Source organism: Pristiophorus japonicus, chromosome 12 (assembly GCF_044704955.1).
Source record: "Pristiophorus japonicus isolate sPriJap1 chromosome 12, sPriJap1.hap1, whole genome shotgun sequence".
NCBI lineage: Eukaryota > Metazoa > Chordata > Chondrichthyes > Pristiophoridae > Pristiophorus > Pristiophorus japonicus.
In genome coordinates, this window is record NC_091988.1 from 118,554,164 (window position 1) to 118,579,248 (window position 25,085).

The 25,085-nt window shown below is 43.2% G+C and overlaps 2 protein-coding genes across 3 annotated transcripts in view; one reads left to right on the forward strand and one right to left on the reverse strand.

Moving 5' to 3' along the window:
* LOC139276980 (beta-1,3-galactosyl-O-glycosyl-glycoprotein beta-1,6-N-acetylglucosaminyltransferase 7-like) overlaps positions 1-23,069 on the forward strand; it is a 35,528-nt gene extending 12,459 nt beyond the window's left edge. Inside the window, exons 2-4 of the mRNA XM_070894976.1 lie at positions 16,444-17,453; positions 20,082-20,177; positions 21,706-23,069. Coding sequence (XP_070751077.1) covers positions 16,511-17,453; positions 20,082-20,177; positions 21,706-21,902 — 1,236 coding nt within the window. The 5' untranslated portion in view covers positions 16,444-16,510 and the 3' untranslated portion in view covers positions 21,903-23,069. The remainder of the gene's footprint in view (positions 1-16,443; positions 17,454-20,081; positions 20,178-21,705) is intronic.
* The window catches only part of rtf2 (replication termination factor 2), a 174,544-nt gene that overhangs the window by 85,971 nt on the left and 63,488 nt on the right, over positions 1-25,085 (reverse strand). The window lies entirely within an intron of this gene.

The following is a 25,085-nucleotide window of genomic DNA, read 5'->3' on the forward strand; positions in this document are numbered from 1 at the left end:
CGGCTCACCACCAACTTGTCAAGGGCAATTAGGGATGGGTAATAAATGCTGGTTTATCAAAGCTTATTTATGGCATTTTTCAATGTTATTAACCACATTCTTTGTATGACATTTCAGCGCTGACAGGCTTTGAATCCAGGCCCACAGAATCATGAAGTATCATCTACACATGCACTATACCAATAGAAATATGTTTGAATGACAAAACCCCAAGAGTACAAATCAGTTTGTGAATGCTAGTTAAGGCATGAGGTTGTAGTGCCTCTCGTACATTTTACCTACTCTACCAAGAGTGGTTAGAATGCTTGATTTCAGCTATTTTCTGAAGGCAATAGGATAGGTGGGGCAAGAGAACAATTACCCTCCAGTGTATCACATCATGGACAGGAAGGGCCTCACCCATGCAAACGTTTGTTCAGAAGTCACTCAATAGTGATCAGAAGGGGAAACCCTATGTTTTCCCTCCTTCACACAGGAGCAGAGAGATCAGCTAACAGAGCAGAGACTGAACCTGCTATATTTCTGGCCTATATGTGTCATCAGTACACCAGACATTTAGCAACGGTAGCAGAGAAACCGGCACCGCTTCTTTTGCTAAATATTAAATAATTGCTATCACAACATTTAGGAAATCTTACCAACAGCTATATTAACTGATCAGAAGTGGGTTATATATTGCTAACCAGTAAGGAAATATAAACATTCTTTGCTGCTTGTCCCTGGTTGAACTACTTTCACTCTTCTTTTGGATTCTCATAACTTCTGTGAATCCTCCTTCCATCCTTTTGGCATTTCTGTCTCACTTTGCTAATTTGAACTTGAAGTAATTTTGGTTAAGAACTTCCCTTCATTATTCTATTCTATTCGACCATTACGACAGACATTAGGTTTCATTTCCTTGAAGTCTAAGATCTTCTGTTCCCTGGATACCAATAAGATCTCTTGCCCTGCTAGAATCATTCCACCGTCCCTTACGTCTAAGCTGTACCACTACTTCAATCTCTCTTATTTCCAGTCCCTCTCTGCTTACTGTCAGTTTGATCATATTCACCATAACCGAAAAAGGATCATTAACTTTTCAAACTATCTCCTCATGCCCTCATATCTGTATTTGTTAAAGTTGTATTGATGCCGCTGTAGTGTTGTTACCTCCCAAATTGTTCTTCATTTCTAAAATGATAGCCTGATCCAGGACAGTTTTAGCATGGTCTTTCTGCTGGTGATCTGCACCTGAGAAACTCAACTCTCGAGCACTGTAGTGAATTGGTGTGGCACGTGCATTTCTAAACAAATCTAGGGAAATCAGGGATAGTATTAAAGCCAAGGAAGTGGCATACAAATTGGCCAGAAATAGCAGCGAACCCGGGGACTGGGAGAAATTTAGAACTCAGCAGAGGAGGACAAAGGTTTTGATTAGGGCAGGGAAAATGGAGTACGAGAAGAAGCTTGCAGGGAACATTAAGGCGGATTGCAAAAGTTTCTATAGGTATGTAAAGAGAAAAAGGTTAGTAAAGACAAACGTAGGTCCCCTGCAGTCAGAATCAGGGGAAGTCATAACGGGGAACAAAGAAATGGCAGACCAATTGAACAAGTACTTTGGTTCGGTATTCACTAAGGAGGACACAAACAACCTTCTGGATATAAAAGGGGTCAGAGGGTCTAGTAAGGAGGGGGAACTGAGGGAAATCTTTATTAGTCGGGAAATTGTGTTGGGGAAATTGATGGGATTGAAGGCCGATAAATCCCCAGGGCCTGATGGACTGCATCCCAGAGTACTTGGTGGCCTTGGAAATAGCGGATGCATTGACAGTCATTTTCCAACATTCCATTGACTCTGGATCAGTTCCTATTGAGTGGAGGGTAGCCAATGTAACCCCACTTTTTAAAAAAGGAGGGAGAGAGAAAACAGGGAATTATAGACCGGTCAGCCTGACCTCCGTAGTGGGTAAAATGATGGAATCAATTATTAAGGATGTCATAGCAGCGCATTTGGAAAGAGGTGACATGATAGGTCCAAGTCAGCATGGATTTGTGAAAGGGAAATCATGCTTGACAAATCTTCTGGAATTTTTTGAGGATGTTTCCAGTAAAGTGGACAAAGGAGAACCAGTTGATGTGGTATATTTGGACTTTCAGAAGGCTTTCGACAAGGTCCCACACAAGAGATTAATGTGCAAAGTTAAAGTACATGGGATTGGGGGTAGTGTGCTGACGTGGATTGAGAACTGGTTGTCAGACAGGAAGCAAAGAGTAGGAGTAAACGGGTACTTTTCAGAATGGCAGGGGGTACCGCAAGGTTCTGTGCTGGGGCCCCAGCTGTTTACATTGTACATTAATGATTTAGACGAGGGGATTAAATGCAGTATCTCCAAATTTGCGGATGACACTAAGTTGGGTGGCAGTGTGAGCTGCGAGGAGGATGCTATTAGGCTGCAGAGTGACTTGGATAGGTTAGGTGAGTGGGCAAATGCATGGCAGATGAAGTATAATGTGGATAAATGTGAGGTTATCCACTTTGGTGGTAAAAACAGAGAGACAGACTATTATCTGAATGGTGACAGATTAGGAAAAGGAAAGGTGCAACGAGACCTGGGTGTCATGGTACATCAGTCATTGAAGGTTGGCATGCAGGTACAGCAGGCAGTTAAGAAAGCAAATGACATGTTGGCCTTCATAGCGAGGGGATTTGAGTACAGGGGCAGGGAGGTATTGCTACAGTTGTACAGGGCCTTGGTGAGGCCACACCTGGAGTATTGTGTACAGTTTTGGTCTCCTAACTTGAGGAAGGACATTCTTGCTATTGAGGGAGTGCAGCGAAGATTCACCAGACTGATTCCCGGGATGGTGGGACTGACCTATCAAGAAAGACTGGATCAACTGGGCTTGTATTCACTGGAGTTCAGAAGAATGAGAGGGGACCTCATGGAAACGTTTAAAATTCTGACGGGTTTAGACAGGTTAGATGCAGGAAGAATGTTCCCAATGTTGGGGAAGTCCAGAACCAGGGGTCACAGTCTGAAGATAAGGGGTAAGCCATTTAGGACCGAGATGAGGAGAAACTTCTTCACCCAGAGAGTGGTGAACCTGTGGAATTCTCTACCACAGAAAGTAGTTGAGGCCAATTCACTAAATATATTCAAAAGGGAGTTAGATGAAGTCCTTGCTACTCGGGGGATTAAGGGGTATGGCGAGAAAGCAGGAAGGGGGTACTGAAGTTTCATGTTCAGCCATGAACTCATTGAATGGCGGTGCAGGCTAGAAGGGCTGAATGGCCTGCTCCTGCACCTATTTTCTATGTTTCTGTACAGCCTCCTACCAAAGCTGTGTTTATGAATGTCTTGTTTTCTCTCAAATCCATCTGTGCTGTGTTTGATGGTTTATAACAGACTCTTTCCATTAACTCAGGTGTTTCAGGATGTTGTCTAATTCTGCTCCTTCTTTATAGCAATGATATCATACCTTACAAACAACCTTATTCCACATCTAAATCAGGATGGTGTGTGACTCTTGCTAATGCTTAAATGGCCATTGCACTGAGTAATTCCATTTACTGAAACACTGCAATGGCTGCAGCCTTCATTAAATGGGCAGAAACAGTGACTTCATTTTGTTGGAGACGGATCAGTTAATGCAGCATTAAAATGAATTCTCCAAGGAGTTACTGTTTCCCATGCTGTAACTTTTATTCTGAACACTGGATTTCATGTTGCAGCTTGTATGGATCATTAGCAATCACAATTGTTTATTTACAAGAGAAGTCTCAATTGCTTTTAATCCCAGGCCAAGACCGAGCTGGTGAAGCTGCCCAGTGGCACTGTGGAACTGGTACTTTTCCGGTCAGTGTTTTGCCAAGACTTTGGTCAACCTTTTTGACTTGGTGTGCAAAAACTCTCATCATCTGCAACCTCAAGATACTTTTGTTAGTAAGAGGTTATCTTTCTCAGCAACGTGTAGGATTGAAAACTAAGTTTCTGATATCACTATTATTATTGTAGAGATCTGTAAGTGCATGCTAAGACACTGCACAGTTCATTTTATAATGCAATCTTTTCACTTTCAGCTGATTAAATTGCACTATTTAATAAATGTGGTCAGCCAGCACACAGCTAAAATCAGAGATCAATACCTTGGATGTGAAATACTTAATATGTTCCAGACAGCTAGTTTCCAATTTCAGTAATGGATTTCCTATTAACTCTGCATTCATATTAATGCCTTCCCATAGAGCTCAGAAGAGGTCCATTAACTTAATTCCAAAAGCTGCAAACATTATTTTATTATTGGTTCTCAGGATGTGGGTTACGCTGGCAAGGCTGCATTCATTGCCCATCGCTAGTTGTCCTTAGCTGGTGGTGGTGGGTCTTCTCCTTGGAACAGCTGCACTCTTTGTAGCGATCGTGCTCCCACGATTGGATTCGGTATAAAATTGTAGGATCTTTATCCAGTGACAATGAAGGAATGGCGATATATGTCTGAGCAGATTAGTGTGTGGCTTGGAGGGGATGTTCCTAAGAAATTGCTGCTCCTGTCCTTCTCACTGGTGAAAGTTGTAGGGGAGGGTGGTGCTGCTCAAGTAGGTGAATATAGCTGCAGTGCATCCTGCAGCCACAGTCCGCCAGTGATGCAAGGCTATTAAGTGCTTCTTTGGCTGTAAAACGCTTTGGGACACCCTGAGGTTGTGAACGGTGCAATATAATTGCATGTCTTTAAGCCCACTGACAGGGGCGCCAATCAAATGGACAGCTTTATTCTAGACAGTGTTGAAATTCTTCAGTATTGTTGAAGCTGCACTCATCCAGGTGAGTGGTGAGTTTTGCATCACACTTTGACTCGAGCCTTGTAGGTGATGGACAGGCTTTGAGGGGTCAGCTGAGGAGCCACTCATGGCAGAGTACCCAGCCTCTGCCCTGTTCTTGCAGTCACTGTGTTGATATGGCTGATCCAGTTAAGCTTCTGGTCAAAGGCAGGTTGAGGAGGGATCTTCAGAAGAGGAGGAGGATTTTAAATTTGATAAGTTGGGGACTAGGACCCAGTGCAGATCAGAGAACACAAACAGAATGCAGTGCAGGACAAGAAAAGGGAAGCATTTTTGTTTGAGTGCACGGAGTGAATAGGATGCCAGCAAAAAAGAACACTGAAGTAGTAGAGTCTGAAGGCATGGATAAAGGTTTCAGGGAAAAAGTTAGAGAGATAGGGAAGGGGTTGGCAATATTGCAGAGGTGGAGAAAAATCAGATAGGATGTGAGTTTAAAGCTAAGCTCAGAGTGAAACAGGACACTAAAGTTGTAATGGTCCCATTCAGCTTGAGTGAGTAACTGAGGGTGAAGGATGGAGTCAGTGGCAAGGGAGCAGAGTTTGCGGCAGGACTAAAGATGTTAAGCTGCAGGAACTTGCAACTCATCTATAATTGGATGTTGGACAAGGAGTGTGATAGTATAGAGGCAGTCAAGGAGTTGAGATAAATGGTGGGGAGGTAGAGCTGGGTATCATCAGCATGTGGTAGCTGACTCCATGCTTGCCGCGCAACCATGAAAAGCCATGGTGCCAAATGATGGAAAGGAGGCGCTAGAGGAAGATGGTATTGTCAACTGTATTACGTACTGTGGAAATAATGAAGAGGACAAGAGGAGATACTATGGTCATAATCACAGAGGATGCATGCAATATGTGACTTTAGTGGAGGCTACTTTGGAGCTGAGAAAGATGTAAACCAGACATGAGGGTTTTGAACAGGGAATTGTGGATGAGATGGGCAGAGCTGGGAGTCAGCAACCCAGTCATGAACTTGAGAAAAATAGAAAAATGGATAATGGGGAGTAGTTGCAAAGGACTCATGAGTTGAGAGTGGGCTTTTGAGAAGTGTGATGATACTGGTTTTGTAAGGGGTGATGCCCTTGGAAAGGGAAACACTGATTATGTTAGCTAGAATGGAGCCAAGCTAGGATAATTGAACGGTTAAGCTCTGGGACAGCAAAGAATCGAGGAAGTAGCAGGTCGGTGTCAAGAACAAAATGAACTTGAAAGTGTGGGAAGCAAGAGTTGGGGATAATACTAAAAATACAAGTTCAGAGCTAGACCGAGAGGACATTTGGAGCTGTGGAACAGGAGAAAGGAAAATGGTCTGGATCTTAGAAACAAAGAAATCCACAAACTCATATTTGGTGTTTGAAGCAGGCAGAGTCAGCAGGGATTGATGAGGGGAATCATGTTGGACAAATTTGCTGGAATTCTTTGAGGATGTAACGAACAGGGTGGATAAAGGGGAACCAGTGGATGTGGACTTCCAGAAGGCATTTGACAAGGTGCCACATAAAAGGATACTGCACAAGATAAAAGTTCACGGGGTTGGGGTAATATATTAGCATGGATAGAGGATTGGCTAACTAACAGAAAACAGAGAGTGGGGATAAATGGTTCATTCTCTGCTTGGCAAACAGTAACTAGTGGGGTGCCGCAGGGATCAGTGCTGGGACCCCAACTATTTACAATCTATATTAACGATTTGGAAGAAGGGACTGAGTATAATGTAACCAAGTTTGCTGATGGGAGAAAAAACAATGTGTGAGGTGGACACAAAAAATCTGCAAAAGGATATAGACAGGCTAAGTGAGTGGGCAAAAATTTGGCAGATGGAGTATAATGTTGGAAAGTGCGAGGTCATGCACTTTGGCAGAAAAAAAATCAAAGAGCAAGTTATTATTTAAATGGAGAAAGATTGCAAAGTGCTGCAGTACAGCGGGACCTGGGCATGAAACTCAAAAGGTTAGTTTGCAGGTACAGCAAGTGATCAGGAAGGCCAATGAAATCTTGGCCTTTATTGCAAAGAGGTGCAGTATAAAAGCAGGGAAGTCTTGCTACAGTTATACAGGGCATTGGTGAGGCCACACCTGGAATACTGCGTGCAGTTTTGGTTTCCATATTTACGAAAGGATATACTTGCTTTGGAGGCAGTTCAGAGAGGGTTCACTCTGTTGATTCCGGGGATGAGGGATTGACTTATGAGGAAAGGTTGAGTAGGGGCCTCTACTCATTGGAATTCAGAAGAATGAGAGGTGATCTTATCGAAACATATAAGATTATGAGGGGGCTTGGCAAGGTGGATGCAGAGAGTATGTTTCCACTGATGGGGGAGACTAGAACTAGAGGGCATGATCTTAGAATAAGGGGCCGCCCATTTAAAACTGAGACGAGGAGAAATTTCTTCTCTGAGGGTTGTAAATCTGTGGAATTCACTGCCTCAGAGAGCTGTGGAAGCTGGGGCATTGAATAAATTTAAGACAGAAATAGACAGTTTCTTAAACGATAAAGGGAATAAGGGGTTATGGGGAGCGGGCAGGGAGATGGAGCTGAGTCCATGATCGGATCAGTCATGATATTGAATGGCAGAGCAGTCTCGAGGGGCCGTATGGCCTACTCCTGTTCCTATTTCTTATGTTCTTATATAGCGCCTTTCACAACCACTGGATGTCTCAAAGCACTTTACAGCCAATGAAGTACTTTTGGAGTGTAGTCACTGTTTTAGTGTAGGAAATGCGGCAGCCAATTTGCGCACAGCAAGCTCCCACAAACAGCAATGCGATAATGACCAGATGATCTGTTTTTTTTGTTCTGTTGATTGAGGGATAAATATTGGCCAGGACACCGGGATAACTCCCCCGAGAGGGCAGAAGGGGTCTTGGTTTAACGTCTCATCCGAAAGAAAGTCAGAGGAAGAGGGAGAGGGTTTAAGGAGACGATTGGTCATGGCGAATAAAGGAGCCTAGGATTGGCCTCACCTTCCAGAATGATCCTGGAGTAGTTGACAGTTTTGGCTGAAGAGAGCAATGTATTGTATGATTCAACATGGTTGAGCATCAATGTTTCATTCATAAAAGATTAAATTTTAGATTATATACACACTCTCTGAACTGTCCATCTAAAAACAAGGAGCTCTTAACTTAGTTTTCAAAACTGAGGCTATCGATAGAGATAGCTCTACCACCACCTACTTCTTCTCTTCTCAGGATCATCAAACTAATCTCTTCCACAATGTCCCTATATTTGGACTCTCAAATATGTCCCATTCTTAGCCCCATGCTCACAGACACGGTGAGCCTTGCTTCATCCTGTGACAGGCTTCCCCAACTCATTTCAAAACCACCATCACTTTCCCTTGATTCAGACCCCCTGCCCTCAGAAATTCTCTCTGTAAATGAATGCTTATTGCTTCCACCCGGTCTTAAAAACCTCTTTAGGGCCCATGCTTCTGATGCTTTGATTTTCTTTTTAAAACCTTCCACAACATTTCTCTCCTTGTTCTACTCAGTGACAACATCATTATCTTATTAAGTAAAAAAAAATCTTCAAGCACTTAAGGAATGTTTTATAGATGTAAATTGCTGCAATGATTGAACAGGTTCACTTTATAGGTTATGCAGATACGGATATGCTCTGCAAGCAATAATTGGTGATGGATTTTAAACCATGGTCATGTAGTAGTGAAGTATAAACACTTTCATTGAATGTACTTTAGGACTAGGGTACACTTCAGTAGTAGTTTTAAAAAGAGACACACCTTCAGGACTGCTTTTTAAAAATATAGTTCCTAATTCAACAATTTTTTCTGTATCAATGATTTGGATGAAGGGACCAAATGTAATATATTCAAGTTTGCTGATAATACAAAGCTAGGTGGGAATGTAAGTTGTGAGGAGGATGCAAAGAGGCTTCAAGGGGATATAGACAGGCTCAGGTAAGTAAGCAAGAAAATGGAAAATGGAATAATGGGCCCGAGTTTCTACACGATAAAAAACGGGCGCCCCTCCGAGCTGGACGCTCATTTTTCGCGCCACAAAGTGTGCCTAAAAAAACCCTCCGTATTCTCCAGCTCCCTGCAGGTCCTCTGGCCCTCGGCGCAGCGCAGCAGGAGCTGTAGGGGGCGAAGCCAGGTCCCTGCGCTGAAAACAGTGCCGGGACCTCTGCACATGCGCGCTACAGTGGGCGCGCAAGTGCAGTAGCTCCAGGCGCCTGAAGCATGCAGCCCCTAGCCCTGGCCGAATGGCCTCACTGGGGCAGCGTGAATAAGGCTCCTCCCACGGCCAGCTCCTGCTTCCTGCCGACTCCCGCTCCTGCTTTCCCCCCGCCCCCCCCCCACTGGACCCGACCCATCTGCCGCTCCTGCTCCCCCCCCCTCCCCCCCCTCCTCCCCCACCTCCTCCCCCTCCCCGACCTCCTCCCCCCCCACTCCCCGACCTCCTCCCCCCTCTCCTCCCCGACCTCCTCCCCCTCTCCTCCCCGACCTCCTCCCCCCTCTCCTCCCCGACCTCCTCCCCCCCCTCCCCCTCCCCCCCGACCTCCTTCCCCCGCCCCCCCCACCGACCTCCTTCCCCCGCCCCCCCCCCACCGATTCCCCAACCTCCCTCCACCCCCCCTCCCCGACCTGACCCCCCCCTCCCCTCTCTCTCTTCCCCCCACCCCCCCCCCCCCCGACTCGAACCGAACCTCTCTCCCCAACCCGACCCAACGCCACCTATCTCTGGTGCTGGGGACGGGCCCTGCCCGAAATCTCGGGCCCTGCCCGTTCAGCCTTCGGTCCCGATGGCAAACCGCTTCCTAAAGGCCTGCCTGAAAAACTTTCACACAGGTAGGAACATGGTTTATTTAATCTTTTCTTTGCTTATAAATGTTTATTCAGGTTGGATTTATTTGTATAATATTTGTATAAGTATAAATAAGGATTTATTGTAGAATTTAATGACTTCCCTCCCCCCCCCCCCCACCTCCTCCCCTCCCCTCCCCCCCACCTCATTCTGGACGCCTAATTTGTAACCTGCGCCTGATTTTTTAATGTGTAGAACAGGTTTTTTCAGTTCTACAAAAATCTTCACTTACTCCAAACTAAGTTAGAATGGAGCATGTTTTCACTGTGGAAACTTTGAAATCAGGCGTCAGTGGCCGGACACGCCCCCTTTTGAAGAAAAAATTCTGTTCCAAAGTGGAACTGTTCTAACTGACTAGAACTGCAGAAAAAAAATGTGGAGAATTGCTGTGGCCTCAAGTTAGGTGAGATTATTTCAGTCCATCATACACAGCACTCAGACTATTCCAAATGCATGCAGCGATAACATCAATACATCCAAATAATAACTCAAGCTACTGCGAGAACAAATCACAAAAGCAAACTCAAGAGAGCTTGAGCTTGTTTTTGAGTACCAAGGAGCATGATTTGCAGAACAGTGCTGAGTGGCGTCACATTGTGAATATTTCTCTCAATGTTGCTTACAATTAAAATCAGAGATTGCAAATGAGCTCATACGCTACTTTGACAGTAGTCACTGAATTATATTTACTGTAATTTCCTACCAGTACAAATATTGCATAGAAAACAGCACTTCGCCTCAACATAGGAGTTCAGTATACAGTTCAAGAACAAATGCAACGTCAGGATAAGGGGTCGACCATTTAGGACGGAGATGAGAGAAATGTCTTCACTTAGAGGGTTGTGAACCTTTGGAATTCTCTCCCCCAAAGAGCTGTGGATGCTGAGTCATTGAGTATATTCAAGACTGAGTGAGATAAAATTTTGGACACTAGGTGAATTAAGGGATACAGGGATAGGGTAGAAGATCAGCCATGATCTTACTGAATGGCAGAGTAGGCTCAAGGGGCTGTATGCTCCTATTTCTTATGTTCTTATGTCAAATTATTTCCTGTCAGAACAAAGGCTATACATTTCTAATCCCTTATCAATGCGCATCTGTCTTTCCTGTGCTTGAAAAATTAAACTTTCTACTCTCTATGCAACATATAATTTTTGTCACAAGTAATAGGAACTTATCCACGGCGACTGGCCAACCTGTTCTAAAGTGAGGCCTTCAGCAGGACAAAGCTACAATCTGAAACATTTATTTCAGCAAACACTGCTGATGCACTCTTCCAGTTAGTTTCACTTTCTCTACACACATTCAAAATAGCATACTCTACAGGATGTTTAACTAAGCATGTCCATTGTGGGAGTGATACTGCCTTCTGTAATTTTGGGTATTTCTTTCGCTGCTATTTAAGATCCTATGAAAAGGGCAGGGCTAAGCATTTCAAATTCTACATGCTCGGTGAGATTAGTGTGACAGATGGTTCCATTTTGGCAGTAATGTTAAGGTGACACAGAATTACGTAGAATTTACAGCAAAAGGGTCATTTATCCCAACTGGCGTTTATGCTCCACATGAGCCTCCTTCAACTCTACTTCACCTCACCCTATCCTTCGCCCTCATGTACTTATCTAGCTTCCCCTTAAGGATGAGTTTTCTTTACATATTGACAGATTTTCATTCCTTGCTCGCTGACTCGTGGAGCTAAACGGAGGAAGGAGCCAGCATTAACAGGGCAGTCAGTATTGCAAAACCGAATTTTCAATTGCCCTTCATATTACAAAGACCTTCACCAAAAGGTCTCAGCACCTGCTGTTCTTTACAACAACTAAAGTCCAATGTAGGTTTGAAATCAGCTCTGCGAGGGCTATATCCAACACGCAACAGGGAAGGATGGCTTTTATATCGTTTTACAAGCAATTCATTCAGCAGTTTCACTGTTGATCAGGAGGAATATTCTACTTTGCTGCATTTTTTTAAAAATTAAACATTTTAAGCCAAAACAGGCAACAGTTCCTAAATGTAAATCCCACATATGAAAACAGATTTATGCAAAAGTTCAGCTTTTAAAAAAAGTTGCTAGTTGTTTATCATCTGCAATAATCTTATAACTACAGTACCAAACTAATTTTGAAAGTCACTGGGTGAATTCTGGAAACGTGTCACTTTGAGGCTTGAACCATGTATTTAAGCATTCAAGTATTTACAGACAAACATACATCACACATACTTCTAAACTTTCACATCCCCCTCACAAAAAAATTGCAATGCTACCAATACGGTTGACTGTAATAATTAATCAGTAACTTCCAGTTTTGCTTTTTTCATCTCCATTTTATTATGGATAGTAACCTTTTCAAGGTTTGAACATTGGCATGTTGAAACTTCAAAGAGCAAAGACTTCAGTTACATAAGGTAGAAAAAGACCTTTATCCTAATTAGTCATTCATTATGGGCAAAGACAGACCAGGAATAAAAGTTCTCAATTGGGGAAAAGCCAATTTTGATAAGCAGAGAGGTGATTTAGCCATAGTGGACTGGAAACAGTTACTGGATGTAAATCAGTGTCAGAGCAGTGGGAGGCATTCAAGGAGGAGATCCGGAGGGTTCGGAGCAAGTATGTTACCTTAAAGAAAAAGGGTAGAAGTAACAAATCTAGAGCCCCCTGGATGTCAAGGGGCATACGGGGAAGGATAAAGAAAAAAAGGGTGGCTTATGACAGATAGCGAAGGCTTAATATTGCAGAAACTCTAGAGTATAGAAAGTGCAAGGGCAAAATAAAAAGGAAATTAAGAAAGCGAAGAGCATGAAAAAATGTTGGCAAGCAAAATCAAGGAAAACCCAAAGATGTTTTATAAATACATTAAAAGCAAGAGGATAACTAAAGAAAGAGTAGGGCCTATTAGAGACCATAAAGATAATGTGTGTGTGGAGGTGGAAAATGTGAGTATGATTCTCAATGAATACTTTGCATCTGTTTTCACAAAAGAGAGGGGCAATGCAGACATTGCAATCAGGGAGGAAGAGTGTGAAATATTAGATGAAATAAAGAGAAAGAGAGGAAGTATTAAGGGGCTTAGCAGCTTTGAAAGTGGATAAATCTCCAGGACCGGACAAAATGTATCCCAGGCTGTTGAGAAGCAAAAGAGCAAATAGCAGAGGCTCTGACCATCATTTTCCAATCCTCTCTGGCTACAGGTGTGGTGCCAGAGGACTGGAGGACTGCTAATGTGGTACCTTTGTTTATAAAAGGGAGGAAAGGATAGACTGAGTAATTACAGGCCAGTCAGCCGAACCTCAGTGGTGGGAAAATTATAGGAAAACATTCTGAAGGACAGGATCAATCTTCATTTAGAAAGGCATGGATTAATCAAAGACAGTCAACATGGATTTGTTAAGGGAAGGGGAATGCATTTGATGTAGTGCATATGAATTTTAGCAAGGCTTTTGATAATGTTTCACATGGCAGAGTGGTCACATAAGTAATAGCCCATGGGATCCAGGGCAAAGTGGCAAGTTGGACCCAAAATTGGCTCAGAGGCAGGAAGCAAAGGATAATGGTTGATGGGTGTTTTTGCGACAGGAAGGCTGTTTCCAGTGTGGTTCCACAGGCTCAGTACTAGGAGGCAGACAAAAAGCATGAAACTATAGACAAGTTAGCCTAACATCTGAGGTTGGGAAAATGTTGGAGTCCATTATTAAAGAAGCAGTTGCAGGACATTTGGAAAAGCAAAATTCGGTCAGGCAGAGTCAGCATGGATTTATGAAGGGAAAGTCATGTTTGACAAAATTGCTGGAATTCTTTGAGGATGTAACGAACAGGGTGGATAAAGGGGAACCAGGGGATGTGGTATATTTGGACTTCCAGAAGGCATTGACAAGGTGCCACATAAAAGGTGCCACAAGATAAAAGTTCACGGGGTTGGGGGTAATATATTAGCATGGATAGAGGATTGGCTAACTAACAGAAAACAGAGTCGAGATAAATGGTTCATTCTCTGGTTGGCAATCAGTAACTAGTGGGGTGCCGCAGGGATCAGTGTTGGGACCCCAACTATTTACAATCTATATTAATGACTTGGAAGAAGGAACCAAGTATAACGTAGCCAAGTTTGCTGATGATACAAAGATGGGAGAAAAAGCAATGTGAGGAGGACAAAAAAAATCTGCAAAAGGACATAGACTGGCTAAGTGAGTGGGCAAAAATTTGGCAGATGGAGTATAATGTTGGAAAGTGTGAGGTCATACACTTTGGCAGAAAAAAATCAAAGAGCAAGTTATTATTTAAATGGAGAAAGATTGCAAAGTGCTGCAGTACAGCGGGACCTGGGGTACTTGTGCATGAAGCACAAAAGGATAGTATGCAGGTACAGCAAGTGATCAGGAAGGCCAATGGAATCTTGGCCTTTATTGCAAAGAGGATGGAGTATAAAAGCAGGGAAGTCTTGCTACAGTTATACAGGGCATTGGTGAGGCCACACCTGGAATACTGCGTGCAGTTTTGGTTTCCATATTTACGAAAGGATATACTTGCTTTGGAGGCAGTTCAGAGAAGGTTCACTAGGTTGATTCCGGGGATGAGGGGGTTGACTTATGAGGAAAGATTGAGTAGGTTGGGCCTCTACTCATTGGAATTCAGAAGAATGAAGGGTGATCTTTTCGAAACATATAAGCTTATGAGGGGGCTTGACAAGGTGGATGCAGAGAGGATGTTTCCACTGATGGGGGAGACTAGAACTAGGGGGCAAAATCTTAGAATAAGGGACCGCCCATTTAAAACTGAGACGAGGAGAAATTTCTTCTTTGAGGGTTGTAAATCTGTGGAATTCGCTGCCTCAGAGAGCAGTGGAAGATGGGACATTGACTAAATTTAAGACAGACATGGACAGTTTCTTAAACGATAATGGGATAAGGAGTTATGGGGAGCGGGCGGGGAAGTGAACCTGAGTTGGCCATGATCTTAGTAAATGGCGGAGCAGTCTCGAGGGGCCGTATGGCCTACTCCTGCTCCTATTTCTTATGTTCTTATGTCCCTTGCTTTTTGTGGTATATATCAATGATTTAGACTTGAATGTAGGAATGTATGATTAAGAAGTTTGCAGATTATACTAAATTCTGTGGCTGTGTGGTTGATAATGAAGAATAAAGCTATCAATGATACTAGATTGATTCCTGGAATGAGAGAGCTGTCTTATTGTGTAGAATGGGCCTATACTCTCTGGAGTTTAGAAGAATGAGGTGGTCTCAGTGAAAAATGAGATTCTGAAGGGGATTGACAGGGTAGATGCTGAGAGGTTGTTTCCCCTGGCTGGAGTGTCTAGAACTTGGGGCACAATCTCAGGATAAGGGGTCGGCCATTTAAGACAGAGATGAGGAGGAATTTCTTCACTCAGAGGGTTGTGAATCTTTGGAATTCTCTGCCCCAGAGAGCTGTGGATGCTGAGTCTCTGAATATATTCAAGGTTGAGGCAGATTTTGGAAGTCTAGGGGAATCAAGGGATAAGGAGATTGGGTGGGAAAGTGGAGTTGAGGTCGATGATCAGCCATGATCGTATTGAAGGGCAGAGCAGGCTCAATAGGCCGTAGGGTCTACTCCTGATCCTATTTCTTATATTCTTATGTTGGTCAGGTGGCCAGAACAGTGGCAAATGGAATTCAATCAGAGAAGTGTGAGGTAATGCATTTGGGGAGAGCTAACAAAGCAAGGGAATATACATTAAATGGTAGGACACTGAAAGGTGTAGAGGAACAGAGGGACCTTGGAGTACATGTCCACAGATCCCTGAAGGTAGCAGGCCAGGTCGATAAGGTGGTTGAGAAGGCATATGGAATACTTGCTTTTATTAGCCAAGTCATAGAATACAAGAGCAGGGAGGTTATCCTTTAACTGTATAAAACACTAGTTAGGCCACAGCTAGAGTACTGCATTCAGTTCTGGACACCACATTACAGGAAAGATGTGATTGCACTAGAGAGGGTACAGAGGAGATTTACAAGGATGTTGTCTGGACTGGATAATTTTAGCTATGACGAAAGATTGGATAGGTTGGGGTTATTTTTTTTGGAACAGAGGAGGCTGAGGGGAGACCTTATTGAGGTGTATAAAATTATGAGGGGCCTAGATAGAGTGGATAGGACGACCTATTTCCCTTAGCAGAGGAGTCAACAACCAGGGGGCAATGATTTAAAGTAATTGGTAGAAGGACGGAGTTGGAGAATTTTTTTCAACCAGGCGGTGGTGGGGGTCTGGAACTCACTGCCTGAAAGGGTGGTAGAGGCAGAAACCCTCATTGCACTTAAAAAGTACTTGGATATGCACCTGAAGTGCCGTAACCTTCAAGGCTACAGACGAAGAGCTGACAAGTGGGATTAAACTGGATAGTTCTTTTTCGGCCGGAACAGACACGATGGCCCGCATGGTCTCCTTCTGTGCCGTAAATTTCTATGATTCTATTCTTCATCCAAGTCTAGCCAGAGAATCATTGTATTATTTAAATACGGGACAGGTGAACCACAAGAGAGTCAAATCCTGTCCTCACTCTATATCAGAGCGCATTTTCTAGTAGAGATCACTGAATAGCAGGAATCCTGCAAGATTTTCCGAACCCAAGCACTGAGGGTAATTGGAGCACTTGAACACTAACCTGGCTGAGATCAGATAATTCAACTCAATACATTGCTTTGAAATCAATAGTAACCAACTTGTTATATAGTAACCAACTTGTTATATTTTAAGCAATAGTCAATAGATTAGTTATTTATTAATTCTGTATTTAACAAATCAGGTTATTAATCCTGCTATTCCTTTTTGCAGATAAATGAACAGAAAAGCTGGAATCTCAATTGCTGCATGATCTGTGACAGAGGGTTAAAATTCTAATATGATCAAAATTTTTACTTTGAAATGGTACGTCACATTAAGTTTTTTCGTGGTTTGGGGCATAATTGTCTCCCTCTACAAAATATATTACATTAAGGATCCTATTATGCAAAATGGATCCCAGTGTAATTTCAGCAGATGCTGTCCTGCAATTTTTAACGGTGAAGGGAACATATGCCTGCTTGGAGCGAGCTGCCAAAAGCCAGAAACATTCCAAATTCAGGACCCAGTTAACTGCTCCAGAATCGTACTGGAACATCACTTCATAACAAGTCATCTATCACAAGAAGAAGCCAGCTATCCCCTGGCTTACATTATTACTATCCACAAAGAGCTTGAAATGTTTGTAAAACTTCTGCGAGCAATTTATAGTCCACAGAATGTTTATTGCATCCATGTTGATCAAAAGTCATCAGACGATTACAAGAGAAAGGTAAAGAGCTTGGCTGACTGCTTTGACAACATCTTTATAGCTTCAAAAATGGAACATGTAGTTTACGGTGGATTCTCACGCCTGCAAGCAGACATAAACTGCATGAAAGATCTTGTAAACTCAGCAGTCAACTGGAAGCACGTCATCAACCTCTGCGGACAAGACTTCCCAATTAAAACCAACAGGGAAATCATTTGGTATATAAAGAGCAAATGGAAGGGCAAGAATATCACACCAGGAATACGACAACCACCACATATGAAATACAGGACAGATTACATTTACAAAGAGCAGATATTTAATGGCTATGCCTTCATTTATCGACTTAACAAGAAGAAAACTACACCACCAATGGAGCTCACTATTTACTTTGGAAGTGCATACTATGCACTCACTAGAGAATTTGTGCAATTTGTACTGGAAGATGCGCGTGCAAAAGCTCTTCTCGAGTGGTCCCGGGATACGTACAGCCCCGATGAACATTACTGGGTGACACTGAATCGCTTAAAGGGTAAGCTTAGTAACTTCAACTCAAGTGACAGCTAATTTGGCATCGATAAAGGTTTCTCATGGTTAATGAAATTGATCACGATGGGGTACATTTTAGAAATAAACACCCCCCAAGCATGATGCCCCCCAGGAACACTAGTGTGCCCAATTTGTAGCCTGACAAACTTTCTGTCCATAATGGAGACACTTTATTGGTTGCCACTGATGTTTCTCATCTATATTAAATGATAAATAGAAAATTAGTGTCAATAACTTGCAACCTTCTTTCAAGTTATAAACCTAAATTATCTCAGCCTGCACCAACAGCAAAGTACTCCACCCACCACATCAAAATTCACACCTGCTGTAATTTCACCAGCACACACACACACACACACACGGAAATTTTACTAAATAGTCAAAATTCAATTTCAATGTCTAAATTGAAACCATTTTTTTCTCTTCTTGATAAGGCAAATAATTTCCCTCTTCTTTTGAAAAATCAAGAAAATTATTCAGCCTGCAGTTAAAACACCCAAAGCTTGATATCAAAGTCTGTTCTCCGTGCTACATAAAGGGGACCTAGTCCCCAATAGGTGATTTGTTCACAGCACAAATTGGTACAAATTGGCACAAATTGGCACAAAGCGCATTGTTTCAGAAAGAGATATCAAATGCAGAAAAGAAGAAATCCCCACTGATAAGCAGGGATAATGTAATGCTGAGCAATGTGGCTTTACCCTATAGCCACAGGGTAAACTGTACCTAATCCAAGAGTTACACACACCAGGTGCTCAAAGTGGACAGATATTGCTTCCCCAGTAACATCTGCCCTCAACTTGATGAATACAAAAATATTTATTTATTTCCTACATCTGTCCTCTCTTTCCGATAGCTGTACTACCAATGTGTAGAAGTTTTGTACTATTAAAACTGCCACTTAGGAACTAGGTTTCCATTCATTTCGCTTGGGACCCTTTTAGCCAGACCTGTACAGACAGGAGACTTCAATATTATGGCACAGAATTTCCTGCAACGGTGTTATTGGAGACGATTGCCACAAAAAGGGTAATTCTTCATCCTAAATCTCCAGCGCCAATCCAAAGCCAAGATACCCTGAGAAACTAATTATAATTTTGAAACTAGATATGCTTCCTTCTTACCCATTAAACCGTCTACTTCACAAATGTTTTACCTACTCTCTACCAATGTTCCCTTTCATATTTTGGGGCGCATGGCACAATTCATGCACAGTTTTCCCATTTAAAAGTCAGCTGCGCAGGAGCTCCAGAGTGAAGGGGACACTGCATTCTATTTTGGCTTGAGGCTCATGTGCTATAGCTTTATGTTCAGAGTAGTTGATAGATGAACCACAGTCAATGCGAAGTCAGTTGAAACCTTTTTTTAAGGATAAACATCTAATTAGGAACAAGATTGAAAGTTATTGGCCCAGATTTTTGCAGTCAGCGGTGAAGAGATGGCACTCAGTGCTGACCTTGAAGAAAGCTGCCCACAAAGATCTTGTGCATCAATTCACCTTTCCTGACATTAATTTGATTCTGTCGACAAATCTAGGGGATCTCTAGCATCCAGCAAGAGTGATATCATCAGGCAGGCTAAGTAGCCAATCACATTGAAGAATTCTCACAGACCGCAAACCAGGAAGTAAATGCACTGAGTATCCTTCATTTGCTATAAATTTTACAAAGAGTGAAATAAAGATTGGGACGTACATATGGGATTAAGGTAGAAGCTGAAATATCAAACTTAAAAAAATCAATCATTTTTATTTTATTAAATATGGAATTTTAATCATAATGTAAAAATTGACATTCCATAAATATAAAATTAGTTTTTCAGGACCAGAGATGTTGTTGAGCAGTAATTATGACTTAGAATGCTGTTTAAAACAAAGTTACACCTCGCTGAACAAGACTTAACTTATGCAAGGTTTTTAACCGCGATAGTACAGCGTAAAAGTTCTCGTCAGTTCAGCGATTTGTCAAAGGTGGGATCTTCAGCAGCACTCCCTGTGGTGGAGCAGGAAATCATGGGCAGAAACTTTGGGAATTTTTGCGTTTAACAGGGTAATGACGGCAAACATTGACAATTTCATCATCATTACAACTGCAAAATTCAGGCCATTAAGTATGGATGCTAAGGATTTTATGGAACAGGATTGTTGCTGAGCTTGTGGAACTTGTTACTTCAAGGATGATAGATAATGGAAATGGTTTTCTTGATTTACCTCTGCTGGGCCAGGAAGAAACTTTCTTTAGAAGACTGACTAGGTTAGGTATAAGTCACCAAGAGAGTGTATTGCACGTGGTTTGTGGAAGGAACCCAGTTGATGGGTTCCGTGGCCTTTCCCAATCTATGTTTAACCTTCATTGGCTGCTGTTGTTGATCCACTCTGTGTTGATTTCAGTTATCCTCCAGTGACTTTTGTAGGACAGCTTACTTTTTCAATCCTTGCATCATCTTCTGGGCCTTTTGGGTATACCTGAGCATCTTGTATAAAAATTGCCTGTGGCTTTATCCAACATAGGGATGCATGTTCTTGCCATGTTGTTTAAATTTTTTTTTAGGGCTTTTTGGGGTATATATTGTACAAAAGAAAGCAGTCTGTTATATATTTCTCTATTTGCAGATGCACCTGGTACGACCCCAAATATTACATGGGAAGGTGATATACGGGCAGTAAAATGGGCACCACATGTAGGACCATCATTTGATGGCTGTAAAGGTAAGCAGCAGGGAATGCATATCCCTATTTTATTGTCAACACCTGTAAGATTCTGTGCGTGAGTGCGCACATGTCTCTGGTCTGTGCTTATGCATAAAATATGCCTCCTGAATTGAACATTAGCAGCTCAGGTACACCTAAAACAAACTGCTCCTACACTAGAAAATATAGCTTTGGGCAAGATTAATCAGATTTGCCTAGGTCAGTGTGCTGCTGATTTTGACTGCCAGAGCAAAGATTAGATGTCCAGTCAACAGACATTTTCCCCCCTTTTCATTTTTTTCTGCCATTCCACCTCATCACTTTTCTGAAGTTAATGTTTTCAGTGACTCACTGTACTCAAAGGGGGAGAACTGTAGCCTACAAGCAACAACTTGTTTTTTTTAAGTCCAAATTTCCCCCCTCCTCTGCAGATTCTTACTCATATTGGAGTATTGTGCCACCCTTTGTAGCTCAGCCATGTAAACTCAAAGACAGTGAACAGCAGACTATCTGATCACGCATCACATCGCAGCCAAGTAAACCTTCCAGCTGATTTTTCTCTCCCCTAAAGCAAGAACACAGAGCCCAACTCCATTTCCCACTACTGCCCTGAATCAGCTAAACGTCTCATGAATCAGGGATTGAAAACTAACTCTGTACTACTTATGTACCTTAGTACTGTATCTCCTGGGCCAATGGAGGAGAACTGGGAGAGCAAATTTAGTTTTAAAATTAAGTTTAAATATCAGAGAACTCAATAAATGAAAAGGTAACAGAAGGAGTAGCTACCCATTCAACTGCTATTTTAAGTTTGAAGAAAAATAAACACATGCCTTTTGTAGTAACATGCAGACACTGACCATTATAAAGCACACACAGGTATTCCGTTCTTATTTCATCTTATACTGTTTCCGCTATTATTTTATCCTTAATATAACTACCATATTATGACATCGTAAGAGTATGGCCATTTTTATATAGAGCATCCCTATAAAGCACTTCTCATGTCACTCAAATAAAATGACAATTACAGCTCTGGAATCATGATCCAGTTCAAAGTAAGGCAGTGCAAGATTCCTAGAACAAATAGTATTGAATTGCTGGGCTTTATACTGCATCGAGTATAACTCCAGTAAGGCATCAAACCTGGATTATAAGTGCTCACAGTGTGCCGTGGATACTCTAACTTAATGTAGTGTTGCTTTTATGTGGGAACTCCCTGCCAGTCTTCTTAAAACATTAAAATTGTAACTGTTGGGAGAGGAACTCTGCACACAATTGCAAGTTCACACTGTGTAAGGCTCTCTCCTATGGAGGAGAACTGCAGATAGAAAAAAGGTACTGCCTGGCTGTAAACAATGCTGGCAGAACCAGTCTCAGACTGTCAGTTTTATTGTAGCGTACTCAAGATCTGCACTGTAAAATAGGAAGTGGACCCGAGTCCATAATCGGATCAGCCATGATCGTATTGAATGGCGGAGCAGTTTCGAGGGGCCGTATGGCCTACTGCTGCTCCTATTGCTTATGTTATGTTCTTATTTTTCAGGGCATTATATCAGAGATATCTGTGTGTATGGCCTCGGAGATCTAAAATGGATCATTCAACAACCAGCCATGTTTGCCAATAAGTTTGAACTAACAGCAACCTTTCCGGCGGTGACGTGTATGGAGCAATGGTACAGGGACCGCATACTAAATCAAACTTCAGAAACTATACAGCCACACTGGTACCTCGAGGAGTAAGGGCATTTTGATATGAAGATGATGAAGAAAACAGTTGATATAAAAGCAACTAATTGAAATGAATCTCAGGGGCATTCTGAAACATGTTCTGCATGCTCTGCCACAGCTTTCAGGTGCACATCCGGTTTCATCTTGTAAGATAGCCGTTTATGTTCATGGATATCATGACGATTAATGCAAATGCATAATTGGGTGAGTGACCGGTTAGCTAGCTCCTTATGATCCATGCAAAAAGTGCATAACTTTGGGACAACTTTTGCACTTTTATTTAGGATGGCTCACATGCACAAGCAAGCTGTAATTTTTATCAATATAGAATTTTGGAGTTATATCCAGTCTTAATATTTATTAATTTAGTAAAATTATCACATTTAAAAATGAGGATAAATACAATTAAACTTAATCAGTATTTCCAATATTAAATCCGTAATTCTATTAAATGCATGTACTCAGTGGATAATAAGCCTCAAAAAGGATAAATTACAGTGGGAGATAAGTCAATAAACAGGGTTTCCAGAAGTCAGTAATTCCATGCCTGATGTGAGCTACAGCTTACCTCTTTGGTAGCACTCTGATCCCTGGAAGGCAGTAGATTCAAGGTCCATTCGAGGATTTGAGCAAAAAAACCTAAGCTGACAATCAGTGCAATACTGTTGAATTGTTAGAGGAAGAGCAAGGGAGTTTTCCCAGTGTCCTGCCAATATTTATCCCTCAACTAACATCAAAACAGATTGACTGACTGTTATTCTTGCTACCTGCTTGTGGGGCCTTGCTGTGAACAAATTGGTTGCCGTGTTGGCTTACATAACAACAGTGACTATACGTCAAGAAGAAATTAATTGGGTCTGAAGATGAGAAAGGTGCGATATAAAAGTGCAAGTTTTTTCTTTTCAAAATGATCAGCAGAAATTTATGTTTGCTGAATAGATTATCTTGCACAATGGTATTAATAAAAACACTGAATAAATAGTTTTGTTTCAAACTCTAGTAATAATGCTTTGGTCAGGTGGAGACATCGCTCCTTTGATATTGCAGGTGCAGTATTACTGGCCATAACACATCTGTGACTGGAAACTGTAGATATATTTCCATGCATTTGACATTGTTTGCATTGAAGTGTTTTAAAGTCATTGGAGTAAAGAGGAAATACAATAAATATCACCATTCACAAGACTATACTTTATATTGCATAAATATGTCATCCTTCATTGCTGCTCCACAGTACATCCTCAATGTATTCAACTGGCAGTGAAATGAATGAAGCAATTATTATTAATTCAGTGTGATAAAATTTATCACACCACAAGATGACTTTGGGATCACCACTTGATCTTCTATCCAATTGAATTTGAAGATCTGCTGCACTCACCCACTCAGAGAAGTCTGCACTTACTGTATATGGAACTAGACAGTAATAGCAAAAGCAAGTTTGGCAACAGAATTTAACTCGTCTTTCGATGAGTCATAGGGCTCAAGTTTCCACGTGCGCCTAGAACGGCGCAGTCCCGACCTGGACGCCCGTTTTTCGCGCCACAAAGTGCGCCTAAAAAAATCCTCTGTATTCTCCAGCTCCCTGCAGGTCCTCTGGCCCTCGGCGCAGCCAGCACGAGCTGTGGGGGGGGCGGAGCCAGGTCCCTGCGCTGAAAACAGTGCCGGGACCTCTGCACATGCGCGCTACAGTGGGCACGCAAGTGCAGTAACTCCAGGCGCCCAAAACTGTGGGGGAGGGCCCGAAGCACGCAGCCCCTAGCCCTGGCTGAATGGCCTCACTGGGGCTGCGTGAATAAGGCTCCTCTCACGGCCAGCTCCTGCTCCCCCCCCCCGTGCCGACCAGACCCGACACTCGCTCCCCACCCCCCACCCGACTGACCCACCCCCCCACCTCCGGACCAGACCCGACACCCGCGCCCCCCCCCACCCGACTGACCCGACCCGTGCTCCTGTTCCCGCTCCCCGCCTGGACCCGACCCGCGTTCCGACCCCCCGCCCCACTGGACCCGACCCGAATCCCTCTCCCGGACTGGATCCGACCTGACCGCTCCCCCCCACCTCTCTCTCTCTCTCTCTCTCTCTCTCTCTCTCTCTCTCTCTTCCCCCCCCCCCCCTCTCCCCCCTCCCTTCTCTCTCTCTTCACCCCTCTCTCTCTCTCTCTTCACCCCTCTCTCTCTCTCTCTTCACCCCTCTCTCTCTCTCTCTTCACCCCTCTCTCTCTCTCTCTTCACCCCTCTCTCCCTCTCTCTCTCTCTCTCTTCACCCCTCTCTCCCTCTCTCTCTCTCTCTCTTCACCCCTCTCTCTCTCTCTCTTCACCCCTCTCTCTCTCTCTCTCTTCACCCCTCTCTCTCTCTCTCTCTTCACCCCTCTCTCTCTCTCTCTCTTCACCCCTCTCTCTCTCTCTCTCTTCACCCCTCTCTCTCTCTCTCTCTTCACCCCTCTCTCTCTCTCTCTCTTCACCCCTCTCTCTCTCTCTCTCTTCACCCCTCTCTCTCTCTCTCTCTTCACCCCTCTCTCTCTCTCTCTCTCTTCACCCCTCTCTCTCTCTCTCTCTTCACCCCTCTCTCTCTCTCTCTCTTCACCCCTCTCTCTCTCTCTCTCTTCACCCCTCTCTCTCTCTCTCTCTTCACCCCTCTCTCTCTCTCTCTCTTCACCCCTCTCTCTCTCTCTCTCTTCACCCCTCTCTCTCTCTCTCTTCACCCCTCTCTCTCTCTCTCTCTTCACCCCTCTCTCTCTCTCTCTCTTCACCCCTCTCTCTCTCTCTCTCTTCACCCCTCTCTCTCTCTCTTCACCCCTCTCTCTCTCTCTTCACCCCTCTCTCTCTCTCTTCACCCCTCTCTCTCTCTCTTCACCCCTCTCTCTCTCTCTTCACCCCTCTCTCTCTCTCTTCACCCTCTCTCTCTCTCTTCACCCCTCTCTCTCTCTCTTCACCCCTCTCTCTCTCTCTTCACCCCTCTCTCTCTCTCTTCACCCCTCTCTCTCTCTCTTCACCCCTCTCTCTCTCTCTTCACCCCTCTCTCTCTCTCTTCACCCCTCTCTCTCTCTCTTCACCCCTCTCTCTCTCTCTTCACCCCTCTCTCTCTCTCTTCACCCCTCTCTCTCTCTCTTCACCCCTCTCTCTCTCTCTTCACCCCTCTCTCTCTCTCTTCACCCCTCTCTCTCTCTCCTTCACCCTCTCTCTCTCTCTTCAC